Source organism: Pieris napi, chromosome 20, assembly GCF_905475465.1.
Source record: "Pieris napi chromosome 20, ilPieNapi1.2, whole genome shotgun sequence".
In the NCBI taxonomy this organism is placed as follows: domain Eukaryota; kingdom Metazoa; phylum Arthropoda; class Insecta; order Lepidoptera; family Pieridae; genus Pieris; species Pieris napi.
Window position 1 is genome coordinate 2,265,869 of NC_062253.1, and position 15,727 is coordinate 2,281,595.

Below are 15,727 nucleotides of genomic sequence, written 5' to 3' on the forward strand. Positions count from 1 at the left end.
GAAATATCGTTGATTCATAGTAAGATAACGTATCAGATATAATGACCACATCACTATGCCTCCTTTATCAGGCCACTTCATTCATACCGGTTGTCATCAAAAACTCGGTTTTTTATAAAATGTACCTTATGTTTCTAAATTTATGGTTCATTTTTACAGAATACAAACCTAAATTAAGATCAACAGATAATGTTACCTAACAATAAATAAATAAAGTGTTTATTCGATTAAATAATACCTTTAGGATATTATGTATGGTTCTACTATATAGTTTTTTTATATGCTAGGGTTACGTGAGTTAATCCTACGATTTCCATACAGAATTACACCATAATAAGTTGGCAGGTTAAAGTAGCCTATAATGATGGCCAGGGTGTATAACTCTCAACCAAAAGTCATCAGAATTGATTCGGCTAAAGGCGTGAAAGGAAATAGGATTACAATGCGTTCAATGCAAAACAGGATTGAGAAAAAAAAATCATTTTTTTTTAAATTTATTTAACTTAAATTATACATTATTAGCGTTCGTTTTTTTAACAAATAACGTTTGGATAACATCAACTGTCAACCCTTTAGTTTCGGGCAAGAACGAGAAGCAATATATGGCTGTCGCAAAGGCAACACTACCGAAGATGTAAAAGATGGGGCCTATACCCAGGACCGCCATAAGTGGGTTGAACATGAACAATATTATGAAATTGCATATCCATGCCCATTCGAATGCGATCATAGTGACTATGCCCTTTATCTGAAACAAAAATAATATCAGTCTTTGTTATTTGACATATTATGAAAGTCATACTTAAGTTGTGACACTGAGAGTAATTAGTCAAACTTAGCGCAGATGATAAGTTATAGTACGCGCTTCTGAATTTCACCTAACACTTCTGATATGATTAGAATCGAGACTTAATTATTAATACGCTAATTCCGACTCTGTATGACAGCCATTTTGGCATTTCGAATCTCAAATTTAATACATTTTTTAGTTAGACTTATTCTCCCATCTGTCAAAATCTGAGCATTAATTAAACAGGACTTAATTAATGGCATTAAACCGATGCAGTGTTAATGGTGTTTACCAGGAACTAATAAACTTACCTCAGGCAGAAATACCTCCGCAATAAGTACTAGGGGAACAGTGCCTGCGCCTAGCGAGTAGGCGACACAGTATGTGTATAGGAATATTGCAGAGATCCAATAAGGTCCCCAGTGCAATTGTAGCTGTGTTCCCAGTACTATACAACAGAATCCAGCAACCAAGGATGAACTTATCATAAGAAACTGCGAAAAGAATGATCTTCTTTCAATATTTATTTTAGTTGATTTTTTTATATTGAAATTTTTAAATTGTCTAGCTAATAATATCCCTTTAATATTCATTTTAAGAGTAAAATATGACATAATATGGTTTTTATTAATACATAATTAAGTTATAAAGTCTGTTAAAATAAACAAGGTCCTACAGTACATTAACATTTACGATTTCAAGCGTGCGCCCAAAAGAAAAATTGTTATAATTTAATAATAACAATAACTTTGTTAGGTAATAAATTAATAATTGCTAAGAAAATCTAATTATAATAAAATTAATAGAAAGAGAGAGAGAGAGCTAACAAAAACACCACCGACCGCTACCCGGCATAAGAAACTCATATTAGGAAAGTGACTGAAATACCAGGGTACCATAATATCAAAGGACATGTTCTCTTATTTGACGTAATCGCTCGCATCCAGCCAACAGTGCCAGTGGCGCTAAAACATTATATTTTGAGTTGCTTGTCAAACTTCAATTTTCGCGCCACTTTCATTGAAATGTTTTTGAAGTGAAACTTCTTTATCGACGTATGGAAGAAATTTTGTAGCAGGTTACGCGCCATCTTTTTCTTGTCCCTACCACGGTTGATCCGAAGAGATTCGAAGCCATTAGTAACAAAAATATATAATAACGATAACAATGATAGTAATACTAATAATTCTATTACAATTAATAAAATTCTGTAATAATCTTAGTACTATATAGTAGTACAGTAATAAGTTAAAATGAAATAATTGTATTTGTATTCATGTCTATGATAATAAAAGCCTTTTGTTAAACATTATCGAATTTAACTTTATTTAACCTTTATTTAACTTTATATAACCACGTACACATTTTTTTAAATTTCTCATCTATAAAGATAAAACTCACGCTTAAGCAACTATAACGCCAATAAGACAACCATACCAAAGTACTAGGGCGCCATAACGGCAGAGGAACTCACCCGCCTCCCAGCCTTCTCCATAAGATACCCAGCCATACATCCCGATACAACAACAACTATAGCGAATATTACGCTAGATATTGTTGTAGACACGTGAGGGATGGCCTCCTTGAATAAAGGCTGTGCGTAAACTTGTACTACGATGAGACCTTGGAAAATGGATGCCGTGTAGAGAATGAGACATAGCAGGAGAGCGCGTCTGGTTGAACGAGATTTTTCTGAAAAGATTTTATATGAGTCAAATTTAAACAATTTTGAAAAATTTTACATAGTTTGTTTCAAAATGACGCAGAAAATTGTTGTCGTCGAGGGTTGTATGTTGTATGAGTTATAAGTTTATTAATTTATAACTCGCTGATGTAAATTTAAAACGCCTAGTGACAAAAAAGTTTTGGAACGAAGTTCCTTATCGCGCGTTGTGAAAGGGGGCTAGACGGAAAAAATTCTTATGAAAAGTTGTCACGACACTTTTTTGCTATTTGCTATTGTAAAACACCGGTTCTCGTCCGATCACCGAAGTTAAGCAACGTCGGGCGAGGTCAGTACTTCAATGGGTGACCGCCTGGGAACACCTCGTGATGTTGGCTTTTTTTTGTAGGGATAAGAAATGAAAATTATTTTTGGAATCACTTAACTAAATTAGTCTTGTTGGAACGAAGTTATCGAGCGTTGCGAAAGGGGGCTAGACGGAATAAATTAAGACCAAAAGTTGTAACGACACTTTTTGCTATAGTTGTTATATTTTACATTTTCGATTTAGCTATCGCCAACGTCCATAACACGTTGAATACACCGGTTCTCGTCCGATCACCGAAGTTAAGCAATGTCGGGCGAGGTCAGTACTTGGATGGGTGACCGCCTGGGAACACCTCGTGATGTTGGTTTTGTTTTCGTCGTAAGATTGGTGTCGAGAAAATCTATCATACCGTTATGATACCAATTAACATATAAATTAATCGTTTTAATAAATAAATAATAAATAAATAAATAATAATTTAATAAAAGGGAATTTCGTTCCATCCAGGTGTCGCTTGACACCTCTAAAGTTTTTTTATATCCGCAGTTATACTGGCCACTTTTGTATAAAAAAAGTAATGAGAATTATTTGGTGCTTACATTTCCTCGCTATTGCAATAGCAATAAGTGCATTTTAATCGAAATTTAGTGACGACGATTTGACGACCTCAGGAATGAGTATCGCACATTGAAGCCACTAGGGCAACACTGCTCTATAGTCTATGGGTCTACGGAAGCCTTCAAAATATCGTTGTTATGTTGACCAGTAAAATGTCAATGCAAATTTTTTAAAAACGAAAAATTAATTTATATTTTACTATAATATTTAAAAAATACTAATAAATAAATATAGATTTAATGAAAATATCGTGTGTTTAATTATTATATTTTCCTGAAAATGAATTATTGCATTCCATACAAAATTACTTACTAATAAACCGCCAAAACGATAATTTCACCTTTTCTGTTGATTCTCTTAATTTTTCTTCTTCTGGTGTTACATCTGAAAGTTTTAACTCAATATAATGACAAATATTGTATAGTACATAGCAGTAGGTAATATAGATACAAAGTCTCGTTCTTGAAATTTTATTATCGGAACATTTTAAAATTTGAAATTAAAAGCTTATGTTTTCAGCGGCACTAACGCCGGGTGCTAGCGGATATGTTGCCGACCTATTACGGAATGGTACGCACTGTAACTGAAGGCCTCGTATCGGTTTGGAAATACCTCTAGGCTCTACTGGCAGTTCCACAAAGAGTTGGTGCAGAAAGTGAAATAAAAACACTGTGTTGTGAAACTCCAGGCGAACTAGATGGAATTTATATTACCTATTTTAAATATATAAATATACTAGCTGACCCGGAAAACGTTTGCTTTGCCATGTATTATTTTTAGGAGAATTTTTTTTTAGTTCAATTAAAATAACTATCTACAATAATAAAAATATAGGGGTATAAAAATTTAAAAAAAATTTTTGGGCCCCCTTATCACTTAGGGGTTTCAAAGATAGTTAAGTAAGCCGATTCTCAGCCTTGCTGATGCATAAAAAATTCATAAGAATCGGTCGAGCCGTGACGGCGGAGTATGGGAACGAACATATTATGACACGAGAATTTTATATATTAGATTTTGATTGAGTTTGTCCTTGTAATTTTTTTATAATCATTGCCTAAACTTAAAGATTCAAAATGTGAAATTAAATACCAAATTTATAAACCAAAATAAGGAAATAAGTTCATTTAATAAAGCACTCAAGCAATTACAGATAAGAATATTTGGAAATGGACGCCATAGATTAAATACGTTTATATATGTTATCTCATCATGCGTTAAGACGTGTAATTAAATGACATATAGCCTTATACACATAATAATTAAGATGACTTTAACATCTTTTATCGTATTGACGAAATAATGAAATTATTTTAAGCTTTAATGATTATATTGAGTTCAATTGAAGGTCCTTTTTATTATAGAACAAGGGGAAAACGGGCAGGAGGCAAACATGGATACTATCAATACCAGAGCATTCGCGAGTGCGTTGCCGTCGTTTTAAGAATTGGTACGCTCTGTTCTTGAAGGACCCTAAGTCGAATTGGTTCGGAAATACATCCGTGGGCAGCTGGTTCCACAATTACGAAGCTCCGCGTAGCTATTTTCGAAATGTCGCCTTATATAGTTGACATTACATGAGAAATTACAAGAGTGGAAAGTACAAGGGATTATTTTTGTATGATTTCGATTAATAATTGTGTAATGGACTTGTTAGAAACCATTTGGAACTCTATTTAGAAGGATTACAATAGAAGAAGTACTGCTCTTCTAATATGAAAATGTGGGAGAGGACTGCGAGCGGCGAGAAAAGCGTCCGCAATTGCGCGTGCGCATACAATGTGTGAATTAGATAGAACTCTTAAAGACCGGTAACGCACTCGAGAACTTTCTGGCAGTGTGTGTCCATAGGTAACCGTGTCTCTTAACATCAGATACACCTGGTCCTTTAAAATCGGTGACGCTACAACCTATTTTTAGGTCTGGGCCTCAGATTTCTGTATCTGTTTCATGATCATTTGTAAATCTAATGGGCAAGTAGGTGATCAGCCTTCTGTGCCTGACACACGCTGTCTTTTTGGGTCTAAGGCGAGTCGGTTTCCTCACGATGTTTTCCTTCACCGTTCGAGCAAATGTTAAATGCGCACATAGAAAGAAAGTCCATTGGTGCACAGCTGGTGATCCAACCTACGACCAGGGATGAGAGTTGCACGCTGAAGCCACTAGGCCAACACTGCTCTTGTTTTCCAGGGTATTTTTTTTTAATGATTGGACAATTCACACCAATTGACCTAGTCCCATGCTAAGCTGGTGAAGCTTGTGTTATGGGTACTAGGATAAACATACATATTATAGATAGATAGACATATAATACATATTTAAACACCGAAGACCTAAGCACAACACCAAGTGCTCATGACATCGATGTTTGTCTCAGCCGGGGATCGAACCCGGGATCCATGGATTCGCAGTCAGGGGTACTAACCACTTGACCAATGAGCCGCCAAAATATATTTTATTCTATAGAAAATTCTTACCTTCTTTAGCTTCTAATTGAGGATTCAAGGATCTTCGAATGTTGTCAATTTCTTGCATTACCACTTTAGATTCCACTTTCTCTCCTCTGTAAAATGCAACTGATTTTGCTGCGTCCTGTTTAATATTAATTAGGAATAGTTAACACATTCTACAGCAGTCACAGATTCCTTAGTTCTGCACCAGAACTGGATATATTTGTGACAAATTTGGGAGGACCACGAGATGATTGTAAGGTGATTTTTTGTTTGATGTTTTTTTTTAAGACAATTCACACCAATTGACCTAGTCCCATGCTAAGATATACATACATACATATTATAGATAGATAGACATATAAATACATATTTAAACACCCAAGACCTAAGCACAACACCAAATGCTCATCACATCGATGTTCGTCTCAGCAGGGGATCGAACCCGGGACCTATGGATTCGCAGTCAGGTGTACTAACCACTAGACCAATGAGTCGTTAGTAGTGACGGTAAGTATGTAAGTAGGTATGTACCTACTATATATAATATATATTATTATAATAATATATACTTACATACTAACTTTAACTACTAAAATTTTCTAATTAAAAATTTTAAAAAATATTGGTATTTTTTTTACTATAATTATTGTTTGGCATGTATGCTGTCAAAAGATAAATTAAAACCGACGTCGAGGGAGCAAATTTTTTTTTAATGATATTATTTGTATAAATTAAAAAAATAATAATATCTATTAAACGGCTATATATGAAATTCAAATAAAATATACCTTTTCCAAACCCTTCTTCATCAGATGCGTTGGGGACTCCTTCAGGAAACTGAGCATAACCACCCCAAAGACCGTCAGACTTAAGAACGCATAATTCATAGTGTGGTACTCCAAAGAGCCTCCCAGTACATATGACAATAGCATCCCAAGTCCATAGAAAATGATGGCAGATGACGTCATCATACCACGTATGGTCTCATCACAGAACTCGCATATGAATACTGGTACTACGAGGAAAATGCAACCACTAAGCCCAGATATAAACATGGCGATCAGAACTACCTCTACTCTGTAACATGTCGATATAATTGTCCAGGCTATCTGAAATTATAATGTGTGAATTTAGTTTCTGTGATTGGAATTCAATGATCATAGACGATATGTTGAACTTGAATTAAATCTGATAAGCCGTTTGGTCATCATGTTTTTTCGTTTTTATAACAAACACTAGCCGTTTCCCGCCCGCTTTGCTGGGCGAATTAAAATAGGAAATAAATAAAATTTTATGTTTCATTATTATTATTTTTTTTATTATTCTTCTTTTTAACTCCCCGCTAAGAAAATTGAAAATTTTCGAAAAGCCTCCCCGAATGTTAACGGTGAAGTCCGTATGTATAAATTTTCATAAAAGTAAAACAGCAATAAAAAAATGAAGGAAAGTTGGAATTTAAATAAATAGCCATACACCATCTAGGAAAAATTTCGCAGTGCCAAAAAAATGGCAGTAGTTTCATGTCGATACGATCAGTAGTTTAGCCGTGAAGGAGCCTCAAACGAAGACCATTTTTCTTATATATATATAGATTGTATGTATGGATTGACAATTTTTACAAGAGTGGGTGCTGTGTTGGGATACGCTTTTGGGCGAAAAGAAGGGACATATGACGCCGCGCTGGCCATAATCTTTTTACTACGTCGTATAAATCCCTTTAAAAAAAAGAACTGACGCCAAAATGGACTAGGCATTAGTACAAACCCTAGGGATCCTGTCACATCACTTGACAGTTTAATCTTCCTTCTTCCTTTCTAAGTAACGTAAATATTTGAACCTTTTTTATATTATGTATTCCATCTTTGGATATATCTTTAGTATGTCTTTTGTTGTATACAATTTATGTCAGTAGGAGTACGAAATAAATAACAAGTCGAATCGATCATCTATTTCGGCGGTACCCCGTGTTCTTAACTATATTCATTTGCGCATAATGGAATTAATATAAATCATTCGCGCGTGTGGTACTTCTATTATATAGTTTCTAGAAGATATATATTTGTTATATATATCTTTAAAGATAGTAATTCAATTGATATCATGGGTTACTTTCCATATGTACCTACGTATTTAAATAGGATTTAATGTCTTGTTCGCAAATATTGAATTATTTGAACAAATTTCATACATAACAATTGAATCAAAACTGTATTATTTCTTTGAAAGTTAGATATAAATGATTTACAGCATGTAAGTTTTCTAGATTTTGTGTGATGTGTATACTTTTGCTAGGAAACAACTAAAAAACGCTGCGCATCTAACATCCAACGTTAATGTTTTATTTTTAGCCTCTGCCCTGCGATTCTGTAACTCACTTGTCGAACTCACACAGCGGTTTTCGCATCGGCAAAACCGCTGTGTGAGTTCATAAACAATAAACTACAAGCTCCCACCTTTTCAGAACGCCAAATCATAAAATGACTGCTTCACGACTGATTTCAGATGCGAAAACCGCTGTGTGAGTTCGAAAAGTGAGTTACAGAATCGCAGGACTGGTTAAAGTTTGCGATAGAGATTTTACGAATTCATTCATTTATATTGTTGTTTATTTCCAACTGACTGAGAGAAGCGCTATCTACTTAACTCTAAATATATGTACAATGACGCTGTAATATATACTTACAACTTGCGGTAGCCCGAATAAAATACAAGAGTACTTCCTTCCCAAAACATCTAGCAGAATACCAGAGCATGGTGTACTGAACAAAGCAGCCACAGAAGTAAGACTTCCGAACAGAGACAGTTCTGTCTCAGACATTGGCCGGTTGAGGGTTGTGTTGGCTGACGCGAAGAGGCCTGACGTTGACGATGGCCAGGAGTTCAGAAGACCAAGGTTGGTGCAAAGACAGCATACTAGAAAACATTCATTTTTAGTCTTTGTCGATAGTGTTTAAAAATAAATACAAAACTTTAAAAAAATGTTTAATAAATTGGCCATTAGGCGAATAAGTTTCATTAAATTCAATAGTTTAAATAAATTTTTGAAGTTATACTTCTTTTGGCGCGTTATGAAAAATTGATGAGAGTGAAATTTTACGTTGCGCGCGCACCGTGACACAAAATTAACAGAATGAAGTTGCCCACGGAAGATGCTACGCCATTGGACATAATTTAAAAACAACATTCGAATAATAATAGAATTTATGTTACACTTAATGTAAGAGAATAATAATAAATATTTATTTATTTAATTTTTCAAATGTAAACTGAACTTTATTGACTAAAATGACTCCTTTTCCAGTCTTTGATTATTTAATTGTAATTAATTATTTGCATGCAACCAAAAACTATTTTTAATAATGCCAAAAAAGTATAACTTCTTACCCGCGTACATAAGTACACGCACCCTTGTTTTTATGACGCATTTTAACCATGGTCATTTAATATTTTGTAATAAACCAACATCCAGGAGCACGGCCGTACTATCTCTTTCTCGTTCAGGCCATTTTCGACCCCCTAACTTCGTTGTGGATAAAAGAAGAAAGAAGAATTGTAATATTGATACGGTGACTATAAGATGTTGTCAGGTTAGCTAATTACGTAATAACTTAGACAGAAGGTCTCTCAAGTAGGGACTGAATAAATTAACCGACTTGGTATGGTATCTTTCTACGGTAGAAGATGCGAGTTTTTTTTAAGTCTATACCATGTTCTGGTGATGGTATAAATGTTCATTCATTTGTAATAACAAAACTGTCACTTCAACACTTCTAAAACGGTTATATTTTCTTATGTTAATCACATATTTTTGGCATCTAGCACCGTGCTGTATTAAAAAAATCGGTTGTCTGTAAAGGTTTACTGACGATAGTTAAACGTGACAACGTCATAAAAAAATATTGATGGGATGGTTGCATTTTTCAAAAAAAAAATTACATTTTATGTGTTTGATAGGTATTTTGTATGGGTATAGAGAAGTAGGTAAATGGAAATCACAATTGAATAGATCAAGTTATAATTATAATAAATTATAATTTATTTGTACGCATAAATACAATTATGTCAATTTTAAATGGAACGCCTCAGAGCGAGGTAACGCCGCATGAGTCATGTTTTTTCGTGCGTGCAGCCGGCTCCATCGAATTATAAGACTTTGTCACGTCAAAAAGTGCGTACGTACAAAGTAAAACACACTACACAAAATGTCAGAATTGAAACTTCTTAGGCAAATTAATTTTTAAGTCTTGGTCATCAAGTATTTAGATATACAAATCTAAAACATTAGATTTCTGAGACTTAGAGGGAGGGGAAGGGAAGATATGTTAGGAATTTAATGAATATAATAGTCATTAAAATTTTAAAATTGTCGAAAATGAATACAAATTATAAATTTAATTTTTTAAATTTATTTCTTTGATAATAAAAACACGTGGCATTTTAATTTACAATTCGTCATTTGAGATTTCAATATTTTGCATAAGATATAAAATACTAATATATGATAAATTCTCTTTACGAAATTTTAATTTGAAAATAGAATTTCTATAAGGTTATATTTGCCCTTCTCACTCTCTTTCAATCGGTCTCAATCGCTCTCTCCCTTTTCTTCGACAAAAAGGCTGCACATCTTCGTGACGCTAATATTATTATTATTGCGTTTCATCCGTAAAAAATTTTTTAATACAGTTGCTCAAAAAGTGGCGTATTGCAGGGACGTATAGCGTTCGGGATGTGGGCTATTACACACTCGTGCTTTTTCTTTACCTTTTCCGAACTAGTGCGTTTTCTTTCCCAACTGTCAAGATAATGTCTATTAAAAAGAAAAAAACAACCACGAAGTTTTTACCAAAAAAAAATCATAGAAGTTTTTAGAATTCATGCAAATATTTCAAAAAAGAAGCTACTCATTTGTTTTAATATCAGATTTAATGATTTGATTAAATGAGTTTTAGGTTAGGTTTCATTTCATTTCATATCAATAAAAAAATTCTACTGAAGATTTGGCTGTATGGGCATAGTTCCCTTTGCCTACCCAGAATGGGTGAAGAAAAAAAAAATCTCTGCTCATATTCTTTTACAGTTGGCGCCATTTTCCAAAAATGTTCTTTGCTAGTTTAGTTGTTTGTTATATTATATATTAAATACACATGAACAATCATACGAAATTAATAATAGTTTGTCTCAAACAGTAAATATGCAACCTAAAACTTCCCCAGTAAGTAAAAAAACTGTAATTTCGATGAATATGTGAATTATAAATTTTATAAGAAATAACTGATTAGTTAGTTGAGGTTATTGTGTTTTAATATTTTATTAAATTGCTTAATTTTTTCGCAACTGTATTAAAAATAGTCGTTCAGTACCCGTGCGGAACCGTCATTGCAACTTGTTCCGACTGTCAACCCTCACCTTCGGCTGCGCCTCGGCTCGGGTAGACATTTGTCGGAACTCTTTGCAATGACAAGCTTTCCGCACTCGTAATGAAATATACTATACCCTCATGCGCCTAAAGAAGTTTCACTTCAATACGCGATGGCAATGAAACTATTTCATCACCTTCCCACAGAACACAACACAATGCTTTGAATGGGAAGGTGATGGTATTTTGAAAGGCACAGTGCTTCTATAAAGAAATCCCTGTTCTTAGTTTATAGGTATACTATCATAGAATATGATAATTTAACAAATTATCATATTATTTTTTTATTATCATTTTAATTTTATTTTTATATTTTAATTAATTTTTCAAAGAAAGTAAGTTCAAATTTTAGTATGAAAATCAATCATTTTAACATTAGAATAATTCGAGTTTTTGAACTTATTATTTATTCCTTGAACTCTGAGGAATGTTATTATGGATAGAGAAATTGGAGCAAATTTAGTTAGTACCATTAAAGCAATTAGCAAAATGTTCCATATGTTGGTATGTAGCTAAAAATGTTGGCTAAGTAAAATTATATTAAGGCGAAAAGAAGTTCAGGTTAGCAATAATTTAATTACTTTTAATTATTATTTGTCCAAAATATATTATGTACCAATTTCAAAGAAAATAAGTTCAAATTTTAGTATGAAATTCAATCGTTTTAATATTTTTAATATTTAAAAAAAAATTACATACCTATCGCCGTAAAACCTGCTTGCCGGAAGAACGACATCTCTCACGACAGAAAACAAATGAAGATCAAAATGATTCAATGACTGTCTTCGAAGTATTGTAAAGATTAGCGAGATAATGAAGTTTGTATCGTTTATTTGCTCGCGACATATAATTTGTAGTTAGCATAATGGTTATGGCCACAGGAATTTATTGAGTCCGTGAGTTATGTAACCTAACATTAGTTAATTTAGTTAATAATTAGCAGCGCAAACCAAATGTTAGCAATAACCGCACACTTGAAGCCAAAAGCCCTTAGTATTCCCACACTCTTAAAAAAAATCAGTGGCGCTACAACCTCTTTAGGTGTGGCCTCAGATTTCTGAATCTGTTCCATGTTCTTTTTTTAATCTAATAGCCAAGAAGGTGATCAGCCTCAAGTGCCTGACACACGCCGTCGACTTTTTGGGTCTAAGACATGTCGGTTTCCTCACGATGTTTTTCTTCACCGTTCGAGCAAATGTTAAATGCGCACATAGAAAGAAATTCCATTGGTGCACAGCTGGGGATCGAACCTACGACCTTAAGTATAACAGTCGCACGCTGAAGCCACTAGGCCAACACTGCTCCCACACTCATACATGCAATACATAAAATTCTCGTGTAAATTTCACTAAAATTCTCGACCGAATTTCGTAAAATTTTCTGTGCATATCTGTTAGGTCTGCGAATTTTTTTATGATACAGCATACAAAAATACATACAACACCTAATTTTCAACCCTCTACGATCAACCCCTATTTTTTATTATAAACTTATGACTTGAACTCTGAGGTTTAAGAGAAAAATTCACAGAAAAACCTAAAAACTTTTCATTCCGGAAAACCGAACCGTATCTGGGGTAGCATAGCAAAATGTTCCATGTCAATCACATTAAGGAGAATTATCACATCATTAATTTAAAAAAACTTTAGAATCAAGTTCATTACATTTGAAATTCAGCCAGGTGGTATTACATCACATCACAATATTTTGTTTTATGTGTACAACAACTTAACATAGATCTTTATAGTTTTCTAATATCTTAATATATATAAATTACGTGTCACGTTGTTTGTCCGACTCCTAAGCTACCGAACCGATCAATCAAATTTTCACACCGTGTGCAGTTTGATCTAACTTAAAAGATAGGATAGCTTACATCTCAATTTATACCCGCCATATTATTTTATTGCAAAATATTTGTTAATTATTTAATAGTCACAATTCTTACAGATGGCGCTGTGTTGAAAGTACCAACGTTTCACATAAGCTACAATTTAATGGCATAACCACCAATAAAGCATGGTTGTCCCCATGACTGGGGTTCTCCCTACCGTTTCTTAGCCACAGCATCGCTTGGCTGGTCTGCTAGTGTATATATATAATTAAATAACACCGCATTTACTCAATTCCATAGAAGCTTTTATTCGAAAAACGATGGCTTGTTTCGTTCGATTGTGATTGGTCACATTTTTAGTCCAATCACAGACACGACAAGTTCTATCTCTCCGTTTAATCAATCATCAAATGAAATGCGTCATCATTTCGTCTTTTGTTTTACATTCTCAAACTGTTTGGTTGTATGTACTATCGTACTAAGCCGTTAAGCAGTAAGAATTTTAAATATTATTATTTTACAATGACCTTTAGTCGCCGTGGCAGGTGTATTTAGCCCTTGTATTTAGTTATAAATAGACTTGCAAAGGCAAAGACACCATTCATGTTTATAACATACTTACCTATAGGTTGATACATAAACGTAAATTTATCAATTAATGTAAAGGGTACAGAAGGACGCAGCTGTTAAAAATTATATTTTAAAATATAGTGCTTAGAGTTTGGACTCAGTTTTATTCAAAGACAAATAAAAAGAGTATGAAATAAGTAATAGAAACGGTATCTTTTAATTTTGCTTACATATGAGTTTGAGGTTGATTTATGATTATGACAGTAGAAAATTGTACAAAATTATATTTACCAATTTGAAAGTCACGTACACCACATTATGCCAAAATCTATTTATACATTATATTGATTGTCTTACTATAGTGAATAGTATGTACAAATTAGCCATGTTATTAAAAACATGATAAATAAAAGAAATATTGCATAGTTATTTTGTCATGTTAAACATACGACATGTTAAAATCTCCCGCCATCGGTTGGCCGTCATTCGTCAGGCTGCGACTGTGCCATGGTTTAAATAGGGATGTACCATTTTACCGGTACTCGAAATGCTTTACACATCGCGTCTTTCGATCTTTCGATCATCGCATAGTAAAACGAATCATACGATAAAAAACTCAAGATAGAGAAAAATTTAATGATATGGATTAGTACAATAAAAGTTCATATTTTGTAATACTGCCTGTATTATAAAATTTGTATTTTTGTAGATATTATTATAGAACTCAGTAAATGAAAGGGATTACTATCCTTTTTCAAACGTTAAAGAATCAAAATAAAGTGGAAGACACTAAAATATCCTTTTTAAATACAAAAAATACACGTTGAATTAGTAACATACTTCGGTTTTTTGAAGTCGAGTATAAAAGAATCAACTCATGATCGATTATGGTTAGAACACGTCGCATCACTAATTTTAAATTTATTACTTGTCAAATTATGTGTGGATGGCACAGTGTTGCCAACTTAGTGGATATTCCACTAGATCTGGTGGTTTAGATATACGTTTTAGCGGGCGAATTTTGGTTTTAGTGGCTAGTGGATTTTTCTAGTGGTTTAGTTTGTTTCATTCGGTGGTATGCTACGACATTTAACCACTAGCACGATTGATATCTTTACAGGAAAAGACGAAAACGTTTACCTTATAAAGGAATATTTTGTCATTATGTAGGCAACTCTGTAAAATTACGTTCGTTATTTTCGGGAATTTCCCGAAACAAGTTTATCAATTTCTTAAATTATTTTGATTATGGACTTTATTCGTATGTCTAATGGGTCAAATTTGATTTGAATTAATGAGATTCGTTTCGTATGCATGCACAAAAATAGAAATACACAACACAGATACTTAGTAGTTTTGGTTATGCTATGCATCGGAGCGACCTTGTTTGTTTGCAAATGTTTAGTTTATTTTTAAAACAAAATGCCAAAACCGCAATATACGCAAAAGTTCCGTGATTGTTGGTTACGGGACTCCCAATTAAAGGACTGGCTGGAAGTGGTGGAAAGTACAGCTGGAGGCGGCTGGAATTTTGGTACGAGGTGCTGGATTTCGAAGACATTGCAGGAGAAAACCGATTTGAAGATTTAGCCACGTTTGCTATATCTTTATTAGTTTTACCGCACTCTAATGCTGAAGTAGAGCGATTATTCAGCATTATGAATATCGTGAAGACAAAACACAGAAACCGAATGAAGCTAGATCTACTGTCATCTATTATGACAATCCGCGCAGGTTTAAAACGCGAAGGAAAGTGTTGCAATAATTACATCTTGCCAAATTATGTAGTCCAGAAAATAGGAACGAAAGAAGTGTACTTAAAATCAGAAGGTGCAGAGGAATCCTCTGCTGAAGATGATTTTTAACGATTTTGTATGTCTTCTATAAGTTTTTTTGTAATGAAAATAAACGAATTTTATAATTCAATTTACAATATATAATAAAAGAACATTATTGTCAAAAAATATATCCTAGCTGTATGCTATCCATCTAAAGTAAAGAGTGACATAGTCCATAGACTACTGTTTACTTCAGTAAAACATGTGATTCCCGCGG

The 15,727-nt window shown here is 33.6% G+C and overlaps 1 protein-coding gene and 1 non-coding gene across 3 annotated transcripts; one reads left to right on the top strand and one right to left on the bottom strand.

Moving 5' to 3' along the window:
* Positions 1-487: 487 nt before the first annotated feature.
* Positions 488-14,263, bottom strand: LOC125059534 (facilitated trehalose transporter Tret1-like). Of its 2 annotated transcripts, none has more exons than XM_047663989.1 (8): positions 13,964-14,263; positions 8,533-8,762; positions 6,638-6,958; positions 5,874-5,988; positions 3,712-3,783; positions 2,265-2,482; positions 1,102-1,284; positions 488-748 (listed from the first exon to the last, which is right to left on the bottom strand). In XM_047663989.1, exons 2-8 carry the CDS (start codon positions 8,665-8,667, stop codon positions 509-511), a joined length of 1,284 nt encoding a protein of 427 aa, XP_047519945.1. In that variant the 5' UTR covers positions 8,668-8,762; positions 13,964-14,263; the 3' UTR covers positions 488-508. The 2 variants fall into 2 exon arrangements, with proteins under 2 accessions (XP_047519945.1, XP_047519944.1); XM_047663988.1 differs by lacking the exon at positions 13,964-14,263 and adding an exon at positions 11,968-12,096.
* On the top strand, positions 3,030-3,148 carry LOC125060057. The gene has a single exon (XR_007118789.1). It is a non-coding gene; the product is annotated as a 5S ribosomal RNA (ribosomal RNA).
* Positions 14,264-15,727: the final 1,464 nt, after the last annotated feature.

Excerpts from the sequence above, each read along its gene's own strand:
- LOC125059534 (XM_047663988.1), bottom strand. The coding sequence starts at position 12,004 with ATGTCGTTCTTCCGGCAAGCAGGTTTTACGGCGATAG. Across the intron at positions 8,763-11,967 it reads AGCAGGTTTTACGGCGATAG|TATGCTGTCTTTGCACCAAC; the intron begins GTATGTAATTTT and ends AATGTTTTCTAG. Across the intron at positions 749-1,101 it reads CGGAGGTATTTCTGCCTGAG|ATAAAGGGCATAGTCACTAT; the intron begins GTAAGTTTATTA and ends TTTTTGTTTCAG.